The sequence below is a fragment of the Zophobas morio genome, unplaced genomic scaffold, assembly GCF_036711695.1.
Source record: "Zophobas morio isolate AGI-343-1 ecotype UQ-CSIRO unplaced genomic scaffold, CSIRO_AGI_Zmor_V1 ptg000010l, whole genome shotgun sequence".
Taxonomy (NCBI): domain Eukaryota; kingdom Metazoa; phylum Arthropoda; class Insecta; order Coleoptera; family Tenebrionidae; genus Zophobas; species Zophobas morio.
The window spans coordinates 3975128-3987560 of record NW_026972115.1 but is presented as its reverse complement, the minus strand read 5'-3'; the positions used below and the strand labels follow the sequence as shown (position 1 = coordinate 3987560).

General features: G+C 36.0%; 1 protein-coding gene across 5 annotated transcripts in view; it reads left to right on the top strand.

Moving 5' to 3' along the window:
• LOC135126174 (cell adhesion molecule Dscam1) overlaps positions 1-12433 on the top strand; it is a 139749-nt gene that overhangs the window by 55882 nt on the left and 71434 nt on the right. For all 5 annotated transcript variants that reach the window (XM_064052018.1, XM_064052019.1, XM_064052016.1 and 2 more), the window contains exons 2-3: positions 2043-2206; positions 4901-5057. In XM_064052018.1, coding sequence (XP_063908088.1) covers positions 2043-2206; positions 4901-5057 — 321 coding nt within the window. The remainder of the gene's footprint in view (positions 1-2042; positions 2207-4900; positions 5058-12433) is intronic.

Genomic DNA, 12433 nt, shown 5'->3' with positions numbered 1-12433 from the left:
TTAAATTTGAAAACCTGAAAGAACAATTTATGTCAAGCATCAATTAATAAAATTTGGAGAAGGTGTTAATGAGTTGTTGATGGAAATGAAATTTTAATAAGAGTGTTAATTTTATATTGGAACAGTTGCTATGTAAAAAAAAAATAATAATTATAAATAAATGATTAACAAAAGTTAATTTTCCAATTTTCTAATAGAAAGAAGTAAAAGTAAAAACCAGAAATCACAACAGATATTACAGGTTTTCGGTTGTTGTAAAATCGTTTTGGTGTCACTCCTTTCGCTCAATTGTGTCGTGTATCAAGTCGTATTCAGAAATAGATGAAACAGGTAAGACCAAAGTTTACAAATTAATTCACCCATTCCCGAGATGTCAAATTAATTAAGATGAGCACTGATTTAACTAAATTACAGTCAAGAGAGATCAAATTTTCTCAAGTAAGATTAAATTATTCGTTTTAATTCTTAACTGGAAATGACACTATATTTCACGAATTCCAAATAAGCCACACGACGGCTTAACATTTACTTGACAAACGAAATGCTCTGGCCGACAGTGGGTTAATATATTTCTGAAATAATTAGCACTCGTTGAACTTTACCCTTTTTCTGAAAACGGAAGTTAGGATTTCGTGAATAAACGTCATCGTTTTCCCTACTCAGGACGCGTTGCTCGCTTAAGCTGGTTTAAAGAATCTTAACTTGTTTTTATTTTCATTTAATTAGAGCGCTTTATATCCTCCTGCGAAAGTACAACTATATTTCATTTTTCACGGACACACTGACATTTCATATTAAACAATTACACCTTCTTTGTAGAGCGTACAAGTTGGCGGCTTAAGATTAAAATTGTCGCCCGGATATTATGTGAACGAAATGTGGAATATGAAATATGGGGAGCGTCTACTGTCTTATTAAATTTCTCGGCATTTCGCTTTTAAAAGGTAAAATCCGTCTGAATTTACCGTGGAACTGTAAATTAAAAAAAATATATATTACAAAAGAGAACCATTACTTTTTTTATTTCGCATTAAACTTGTTATACCTGCAACCCGTTAAAAGAACTTTGACCTATCCACAACATAAACCAGAGCTCTAACATCGAAATCCTCCCCTTCCTTAATATCTCTTAATAATTCCACACCAGCTCGCTCAGAATAAACACCCTCGTCTGTAACATGTTTTTAATAAACCTAACCTACCTTTCGTAGCTTAAGCAATTAAATCCTGTCACGTCCGCCGATAATAAGGGTGACCCATTCCCGGAGGCGGCGACCACCAAACCAAATTTCCTGTCTATTAACCCAACAATACCCCCACCTGCGGCCGTCCCTTTAATAACTCGAAATTCAGTCCTGAATTGTCGCCCGAAGGTATGCAATATAGCTCACGTGCGGGCGTTAGCGGCACGGGATCCTCTAATATGTCCATAATCCCTGTGTGGATTAACCCCGATCTGGGGCAATACCGTCAATAAAAGTCGCATTCCGGGCGAGCGCCGCTCCGGGCAAGCAGGGGAGAGTGGCGCAAGACGAACATCGAAACAGGTGTTTTCGAGCGGAAGCAGGGGCAATCAGAACTTGGAGAACTTTGTAAATGTAAATGTAGAATAAATCACGGAATTGTAAATTAACATAACCGTACGAAGGGTGAGGGTGCAACCGATGTGTTAAAAGTGCAAATGACACGTGAACCTGTATAGTGTGGATCAAGTGTTTGTGCAATAACAAAATCAAATTACTATTGAAACATGGAGGCGTAGTGAGTTTGAGGTGATTCTATGAATATGTAGATTGGTTTCTGATGGAAATAAACAAGATAGATAATAGTTTTAAGTCGGGATTGTACTGACAGAAGTAAAACTGTAAATAAAAAATATAAACTAGTGAGACTATAACTATTCAAATATTAAGAAAATAATTGTCTGATTATTATTATTGGAGTGCCTTGTCTCGTTCCACCTTGCCCCACCGTCCCTATTTCCCTTCAAGCGAGACGGGTTTGTGTGGACTGATGAATTGCTAGTATTGTTTTCGTTACAGTATGGAGCGGAGGACTGGACCTGCAAGGGCCTTTGTTCTTGCACGAACCGCCCCACAGGGTGGAATTCAGCAATTCCGCGGGGGCCAAAGTGGACTGCACTGCACACGGGAGCCCGTCTCCGGAGGTGGAGTGGGTGCTTGCTGACGGTTCTCCGGTGCATCAGGTATCAAATTTTGATTTAAATTTTAGAAAAATTAAAAAAATATGCCTCAAGTTTTCTACAGCGGTTCTTGCAGCAGCAATTTCAGATAAAGATGATTAATAGCATCTGCTTTCTTTGTCAGTTTACTTGAGCTGCAATTTGAAATTATTAAAGAGCATTATTGTCTGAACTCGCTTCATAAACTAAATTAATCGCGGCTTTTCCTGTACTCTGCAATTGTCAGAAGATAAATTGAAAATTGTTTTCAGTAAGAAATAAATAAAACAAAATCTACCGTAAGCCGCGTCAGGGTAACTATTGCTCTTTCTCGTTTTATTGATTCAATTTTTAATTTATTGTTGTCTGTCAGAAATACAACGTAGTCGTCTTTCACAAAATCAATTTAATAAATTTGTTGACCCTTTGACTTTTACTTAATTATTGTTTACACCGTTCCTTTTTTGTAAAAGAAAATTTGAAAAACGGTTAAAACCCTCATCTCGATATGCAGCGATCTCTACAAACAAATAACTCAAGTAAACATTTCTTGCATGCTTTTACCCAAAGGGGTATTACCAATAAAGCTTCTATCGGACTCTTCATCCACTAAATAACACAAACGCCCAGGGAGGATTTCTCTGGCTTTCCATGCCAAGAAACATCTTCAACTTTTCTAAACCTACCTTCACCGAAGAGTAGTCTCAAGCGACCATCTCCAGATTTACCGAATCGTACAAAAAGACTCGAGCTTGAAACAAAACAAAAAAAGTCGATCGTCGCTCTGAAGTACAAAGTAACCAGCAATTTTCTTTTGAAATATTGCTCCGTGGAGACCCCTCGCGCTTCAGCATTTTCAACTTTGTAATAACTTTTCATCAAGCTTCGACGTTGTTCGAAAAAAAAATACATTTATTTTCGTCTAATTACCTGTCTGTTATTAAACTAGAGCACCGTCGATTGACACAGAAAGTCGTTTTAACTTCCATTAATGTTATTTTTGGGTAAAAATTGGACGACGCGAAAATACAGTAGCTAAAATGTTAATTATCTTGAAATAGAATTTTTCTAGTTTCTGTTGGGGGGATTATTTAGGCCGTAGCCCGAGGCATCACAGTTATTGGTATTTTCGACGATCCAATATCGGAGTTTTTTATTTATTCAGATTCTGTAAATCTAAAATTAATATCCGTCGGAATTCCAATACGCCGAACCGTTTTTGTCGGCCTTTTTACCTCGCTCCGAGTAGTTTAAAAAGTTCGGATTTATCTTTATTAGCGGACTTACGAGCTTGTAAATTTCGTTGTGCGTTTAATTTGAACATGAAAAATGTGCACAGTTTTATAAGCTGAGAAAGTGCGAGGTGCTTTCGGCTCAAAAGAAATATTTTCTTAATATAAATCTCGCGTCTACTGGCTCTACTCTAATAAATGAATTCTGTTTGAATGAAGATTCTAATCCAATTTAAGTTCGGAACTTTTTTATGAATTATGCTTCACATTGCACGGCAGTGCTCAGTGAAAAGGAAAAAATTTAATAAATGTGTTCGATATTTGCAAGGGTGTTGAAGGAAAGCTCCTTTAGGGTGCGTGTGTATGGAAAATAAAATATTTTATTCGTTTCGCCCATCCTTTATCCGATTTTTTCTTGCAGATGGAAACGGCTTGTAGCAAAAATTTCAATAAATTATTTCGAGGTTGTATACCAAATAACGGTTGTTTTTCCAAACGTGATAAAGAGAACATGTTAAACATTAAATAAATTTCACGCTCGTTTAAAATTATTGCTAAATGAGACTGTGCTATTTACACCTCTGACACTACTCCGTTTTGATTTTCCAACACAGGTTTGTTAAATTGCGTCACTAAAAAACTCCGCCTGTGGCAACACTTTCATCATCTCAAAAACTCTGGTCGCGTTCAAAATTCTAATTATATTTCTCTACATTTTTTCCGTTTGTTTTCGTGTTAATTACTTTTTTGTCCAGTAAATTTTGAGTACAGGTTTATAGGGATGGGATGCATTAGGCGTCCAACTCCCCCAGAAATATAATATACCAACCTGTTTTTGTAAGTATTGCACGGTGGTAGAATTTAAAACGTCGTCAAGGTTTAAGAATGGATATTTGTTTATTTATTTCCGAGTCAGAAGGATTAAAAAATACCACAATATCTCATCAAAATTCTGATACTTTGATGTTGCGAAAACAATTTGCGCTCTACATATCTGGAAAAATAATAATTTATACTCGGCGGCAATTTCATTTAAAAAGCAGCTGTATCGCAATGAAAATATTTTCGTTTCGGTAACAATTACAAACTAAATGTGTATTTTAAAAGATATGTATTCTGATAAAAATATTTTCATGTGCTCTGTTTTCTTGTGTATTTAGCTGAAACATGTTCCGAAAAATCATACATAAAACATTTATTAAAAAAATCAATAACAACGTTATGATTACGCAGTTTTTTCCACGATACGAAATCAGAGAACTGTATTTTTAATAACAACAGCTGCTGCTTTCATTTTACCCAGTGAAACAACTCAGCCGTGTTGTAACTCAAATAATATGTCCAACTTCACACCCTTAATCGTTCATAAACTAGTAAAAATCACGCTTCTATGGCTTTCAGGAGATATCCTCGGCTATGTATGGAGCTTTTTATTTCCAGACAGTGCTCGTGGCTCTGTTCCAATCTGAATTATGTCGTTTTTCAGGTTCCAGAACTGAGGCTGCTATTCCCTAACGGCTCTTTGGTTTTTCCGCCGTTTCCAAACGAAAGATACAGGCATGATGTACATGCCACGCTCTACAGGTGCAAGCTAAAAAGTGCTTTAGGAACGGTGATTAGTAGGGAAGTGCACGTCAAAGCAGGTGAGTTATAATTATTGCCACGAAAAAAATTGGCGCCCGAAGTCGTAGTCTGTGCAGACTTTCCACGCCCACGTAGTTCCCACAGCCGATTTAAGATATCATTACAAAACGAAAAACCCGCATTTAGTGCAACCCTCGGCCATCTCTCTTCTCGCGGAAAAATACAATCTCACGCACCCTCATAAACACCACTCGCCCCCGAAAAACAAAAAATTCTATTACCCCTCGGGGCTATTTACGACCGACAATATTTACTACAAGTTGGTGTAAATTTCGGGATTTTGGGGCTTAAGATTGCCCACACACATATTGGATTGAATTTTTCTGGCGAATTCACAATATCGACTCAATTTATACGTTCCGATAAGACATCGGCATTATACCGAGCTCCCGGATGATTTGTGGTGATGCTTTATCTTTTTATACCAATACAAATTTCAAATTTTCGGATGCCGGATAAGCTTATGCTTCTGTGTTTTAGCCGCAAGATATACAGCCTCTGTTACGATTTATGGTCGCTCATTTGCATTTAAGATAACCACTCTACATTCACAATTCGTTGCTTTTTCGCGGGCTGCAATTTTGAGTATTACTATCCGCGGGGAGCGCCGAGATGATGGAGTTTGGTTAATCAGCTAGACGGAGATTATAATCAACGTTTATAGTTACTTATTCGTTTCACACTTGCCTTTTTCTCGCACATGATGCAATGTTATAAACCTCGAACGACTTTGCTCACTTTCAACAAAGCCGAGTTCCGCAAACATCTCTTAGCTCCTATCCAAGTTCAACTAAATCTGTTCTATCGGCTTACAATGTCATGGCAACAGTTTTTGTGCATGAGGTAAGGAATATTGATGACAGATTATCTCAGAAAAAGTCGAGCGATCCGTCGAGAATACTTCGTTGCGTTTCAGATTCAGTTACGAAGAGAATCCACTGTTGACAAGGAAGATTTATTCGGAGCAGTCTGCAAACATAATGAATTCGTAATAATTCAGATTTGTTTTTGTCAATGTGCAAAGCTAGAGTAGCCGGAGAAGGAGGCAGGTTTATTGGATTTGTGCAGTTTGTCGAGCGACGGCGGCTAATTAAACAGGCAAAAGTTGCGTAGTTTCAATACACGAAACAGAATAATAAACAACGTTAACATTCGAGAGCAGGAGAAAATTTTCGTTACATTGTAGATATAAATATCATTTTGGAAGAGTTTATTACGTCGAGGGGTGGTTTTAATTATTTTGTAAAATATCGTTGTGTTGAGCGAAACGTCAGTGCTTTTAGCCCCTCTGTCCCACGAATTTAACAGGGTCACCTTAACTGCCATTCTTATGGCCAGCTGAAAATAAATACAGTGTTATGCTTTAATATTAATAACCCATAATCCGTCTTTATCGCCGTTTCCTAGCTTTTAAGGCCCCCAAAACGCGTCTCTAATGTTTTATCAATACTTTATATGTAGAAAAATTTATAGCCAAGACTGAACGTCATAACTGTCAAATGAGCTTCGCACCCACTATATACCTATTTAACTTTTCTACCTTCGAATTTCCATCACGTATAGTGACATTAACTGGTATCAGCAAGAACACTCTTCGACGTGCGTCGTAAAAGCCGAAATAAAATTTCGATCAAGTTGTCGGCGAGTTGAGTGCGCTTTTTCTTGGGCAATTAATAAATCGTTGAGGCGAAGTTTTAATGACGTGACGTCAGCTGCAGCAGTGCAAAAGTGCAGAGTGTTAGGAAGTAAAGTAAAGACGGGTTTCAGAAATAACGCGGTTCGTTAAGGAACATGTAGCAGGAGAGAGAAGTGCAAAAAAGATAAAGCTTGAGCTTGAAACTTGACATAATATACAGCATGTCTGTCTGAAAAAGTAAATTACGATTTACTGTTGAAATATCGCAATTTTCGAATTTTTAGAAAATTTTAGAATAGAAGAAACTATGTTCTTCTGACTGCTAGGATGTAAAAAAAATTAAAAAACAACTTTAACCGTAATTTTTTTGTTGAACTGTCTACTATAAAATTCATTTATTATTTCATGCAACTTGACCTGACTTGGCCTAAAATCAACTGACCTGTCTTGACTTCTCTATTGTCGAAAATCTCTTCAACTAATTTTCGGAAATGGTTGAAAAATGTTAAAAGTGCCAAAATCAGTCTTATCTTATCAAATACTAGCCCCGCCCACCCACCCTCTTTTTTTTTTGGAAGGTATGTCATTTGCCAAAATCAGTCTTATCTTAGCAAGTATTACTACCAACCACCCCCTCTTCTCATTCTAACTAATTTTATATCTGTTAAGTATAAGAATATTCATTTCATTCAGATCGGAAAATATCAATCACTGAAAAAGAGACAGGGTGGGTGGGCGGGGCTAATTATGTACCTTTGTCGAGTGGGAGTGCAAATTAATAATAGAATCTAGGATGTGAAAAAAGTAAAAAAAACCGTTGGTCGAAAATGTCAACAATGCCAAAATCAATCTTAACTTATCAAATACTAGACCAGCCCACCCACCCTCTATTTTCTTAGAGGATATGTTATTTGCCAAAATCAGTCTTATCTTAGCAAGTACTAGCCCCGCCCACCCGCCCTTATTTTCTTGGAGGTATGTCATTTGCCAAAATCAGTATTATCTTAAGCATTAGCCCCGCCCATCCCCCCTCTTTTCATTCTAACAACAAATTTTATTTCTGTTCAGTATAAGATCTAATTTTTCGATTTCTCGATGTCTCAATTTTTGAATTTTTCGATGTTTCGATTTTTTACCTTTGGGCTTTTCAATTTTTCAATTTTTAAATTTTAGATTTTCACATTTGTATTTTTAGGTTTTTTGATGTTTGGATTTCTCGATTTTTCAATTTGCCATATTTTAATTGTTCAATGTTTTAAATTTTAAATTTTTTTATTCCCGATTTTTTGAATTTACTATTTAAAAAATGTTGCACGGTGAGCAGACACGTGTCATATTTATGAAATTAGTACGTCGAGATTTACATTCCTGAATTTTTTGAGAATTTTTTGACAACTTTTTAAAAATGAAATTTTTCTAATACTCTTCCTCAAATTCTTCAAATTTCTCTCACTCACTTCCGGCCTCGTTTCTTTCATAAGTACAACAGTTTTTCCAGAATCGGTTGTCGAAATATTGAAATTTTTGAAATTTTTGAAAAATTTGTGTTTAAAACCGAACTTTTTTAAAATGTTTGGCGCCATATTTGTGGAACCAGCACGTCAAGATCTACATCCCTGAATTTTTTGAGAATTTTCGACGACTTTTTTAAAAATGAAATTTTTGAAATTTCGACCCGTTTTTTAACATTTTCGAAACTTAACTACATTAACTACATGTTCTTATAGATCTAGAGCCCTAGAACTTGCTTCCGGCCTTGTTTCTTTGATAAATCCAACAGTTTTTCCAGAATCGACCGTCGAATTATTGAAATTTTTGGAATTTTTGAAAAATTTTAATTTAAAACTGAACATTTTAAAAATGTTGGGCGGTGAACACACATTGCCTATATTTTTGGAATCAGCAAGTCGAGATCTACATTACTGATTTTTTTGAGAATTTTTTGACAACTATTTTAAAAGTGAAATTTTTCCAGTTCTAACAAATTCTTCAAATTTCGACCCATTTTTGACCATTTTCGAAACTTAACTAGATACATTTTCTTGCCGATTTCGAGCCCTGGGACTCACTTCCGGTCTCGTCCCTTTGTTTACTCCAACAGTCTTTCCAGAATAGACCGACGAAATATTGAAATTTTTGGAATTTTTGAAAAATTTGCCTTTAAAACCACACATTTTGAAAATGTTACGCGATGACATGCATGCGCCATATTTTTGGGATCAGCACGTCAGGATCTACATCCCTGAATTTTTTGAGAATTTTCGACGATTTTTTTTAAAGTGAAATTTTTCAAATTTCGACCCATTTTTTGACATTTTCGAAACTTAACTACAATAACTACATGTTCTTATAGATTTAGAGCCCTAGAACTTACTTCCGATCTCGTTTCTTTGATAAATCCAACAGTTTTTCCAGAAACGGCCGTCGAAATATTGAAAATTTGAAAAAATTGTGTTTAAAACCAAACTTTTTAAAAATGTTTGGCGCCATATTTTTGGAATCCGCACGTTAAGAGCTACATCCCTGAATTTTTTGAGAATTTTTGACGACTTTTTTAAAAGTGAAATTTTTTAAATTTCCACCCATTTTTTACCATTTTCGAAACTGAGCTACATTAACTACACGTTCTTACCAATTTAGAGCCCTAGAACTTACTTCCGGCCTCGTTTCTTTGATAAATCCAACAGTTTTTCCAGAATCGACCGTCGAATTATTGAAATTTTTGGAATTTTTGAAAAATTGGAATTTAAACTGAAAATTTTAAAAATGTTGGGCGGTGAGCACACATGGGCTATATCTTTGGAATCAGTACGTGGAGATCTACATTCCTGAATTTTTTGAGAATTTTTTGACAACTATTTTAAAAGTGAAATTTTTCCAGTTCTACCAAATTCTTCAAATTTCGACCCATTTTTGCCCATTTTCGAAACTTGACTAGATATGTTTTCTTGTCAATTTCGAACCCTGGGACTCACTTCCGGTCTCGTCCCTTTGATAAATCCAACAGTCTTTCCAGAATAGACCGACGAAATATGGAAATTTTTGAAATTTTTGAAAAATTTGTCTTTAAAACCGCACAATTTGAAAATGTCGCGCGATGACCATGTATGCGCCATATTTTTGGAATCAGCACGTCAAGATCTACTTCCCTGAATTTTTTGAGATTTTTTGACAACTATTTTAAAAGTGAAATTTTTCCAGTTCTACCAAATTCTTCAAATTTCGACCCATTTTTGACCATTTTAGAAACTTAACTAGATATATTTTCTTGTCGAGTTCGAGACCTATGACTCACTGCCGGTCTCGTCCCTTTGTTAACTCCAACAATCTTTCCAGAATAGACCGACGAAATATGGAAATTTTTGGAATTTTTGAAAAATTTGTCTTTAAAACCGCATATTTTGAAAATGTTGCGCGATGACCATGCATGCGCCATATTTTTGGAATCAACATGTCCAAATCTACATCTCTAAATTTTCTAAGAACTTTTTGATAACTTTTTTTAAAGTGAAATTTTTCCCTTCTTCAAATTTCGACCCATTCTTGACCATCTTCTAAACTTAACTAAGTACATTTTCTTGTAGATTTCGAGCCCTAGAACTCACTTCCGGCCTCGTCGTTTCTTTGATAAACCTAGAAATATTTTATCAATTTATTTCTGGTTTTTTTACGAAAGTAGTACGAAATTACTTGCACCGAAAACGTCAGAGGCACTCATTGACTAACGAGCCCTTTCTGGAACAATATTTCACCTCTCCGTTGCAATTCTACAAGTAATCACTATTCAAGCGCAATTTTCCCGCAAATCAATTCACTTAGTTTTCTCTATCTGGCGGGCACATGAATTTATCAACGTTTTTCCAATAAAACCCGAACACATCATAAATTTTCCGTACAAAGTATTGATAAAGCATTAGCCCTCTCATTTTTCCGGCATTAATGCCTCGAAAAATTCCCTCTGCTTCGCTCAAAGCCCGCTCATTCGAAATAACTCCGCCATTTAATTATTAAGAATGTACCGTATCCTGCTTCACAATTTATCACCGCCCCAACTCTAATTGTCGTTAAATAACAAGAACAATCCTCCGAAAGATCATTAAGCCACCGAAGAATTAATTAATGATCGCTCGGAAATTTCCGCGACATCTCACGGTTTTATTAGTGATAAATTTTTGGCATTTAATTGCGAATTTTCCGAGAGCCGGAGCAATTTCCGTCTCTTTCCTTTCGGAGGAAATAAACAGAAGCGTAGAAATCTTCAACAAAAATACTTATTTAACGTTGATTAGTGGACACAATAGGACCTAGGAATTTCACTTTTTGTCAAATTAAAATTTTTGCAGCCAAGCTATTGCTCGGGGAACGAAAAGCGATATGATAATCTGTTTCGATTTACTGGCTCGCAATCAAGACGTCAACCGATTTATTTTTAAAACTCCTGTCGTATCATTCCCAATTTTTAAATTTAATCAAAGCGAGTAAACGCCCCTCGATGAAATATTAAAACGCTTTTTAAATCCCGGCACGTTGCATTTAAAATGTCATTTGTGAGTCGGCACTGCAAAACCTAAATTAAAATTGCGAATTATGGATTTTCAATTTTACCAGAATGATTGGTAATGGACGGATCGCGGATACGCTTTTTAGTAATTGTTATTCAAATAAGAAGCGCACATAAATCAACATCGGACGCAGTCAAAGTAAGCTGTTTGAGAATTTTAAGCTCGCTGAGCTTGCAGCAACTTCGACTAGACGAAATCTAACAAAAGGATTTATTTTCATAAATATTCAATTGCACATAAGTTGCGGATCGAAAAGGTTCGTCAGGAAGCAACAAGACTGTAGGGAACGCTGGATTCGCCGGATTAATGTATTATTCGCTTATGTGGGTTTCATCTATTTATTTGCGTTTATTCCTCTGTCTATAAAGTTACTGGTAAAGTACATAACGTGCGTTATGTTTGCGTTAAAGTATTATTAATTAACAAAACAGCAAATATTTAAGTAAAGTCTATAAAATTTGAACGCGCTGTGCTTGCGTATTAAACCCCTAATCAAAGTTCGTGCTAAAAGGGAGCGCAAAAAATCTATGAAACATAACCCGAAATTATGACAATTTGCGTAAAAACTTGTTTTTTTTACCGAAATTTAAATTAACTTTTTACTTCCCGAGCGTAAGCAAAGGAAGTATTGTAATCGAGTCCGTCGGCCGACTCTCTACTTTTACGTTTTCTCGATCTTTCATGACCCCTAGAAGACGAAGAAATAGGTCTCCCATTTCCGTCTATCTGTCCGTCTGTCCGTCCGTCTGTCCGTCCGTCTGTCCGTCCGTCTGTCCGTCCGTCTGTCCGTCCGTCTGTCTGTCCGTCCGTCTGTCCGTCCGTCTGTCCGTCTGTTGTCCCGGATTTTATTAGACAGATAATCTCCGAAAGTACTCGACCGATTGTTGTGAAATTTTGTACTTATATTAAGAATATCATGTAGATGGTAAAACGCTAACCAAAATTTGTCTAATCATCCCCACCACTAATGCGATGACGTCACTTCAAAATTGTACATAGTAAATGGCTTTTCAATTGTATAAAATAACATAGTCCTACACATGTAGTTTACAACTCTGAATCGACTTTTCACCCGAAACGTCCAGATTTTTGGAAAAAAAAATCAAAATTATAAAACAACATTTTGAAATTTAATTTTTAATCTGCTAACCAGAATGCTTTGAAATGTTGCAGATGT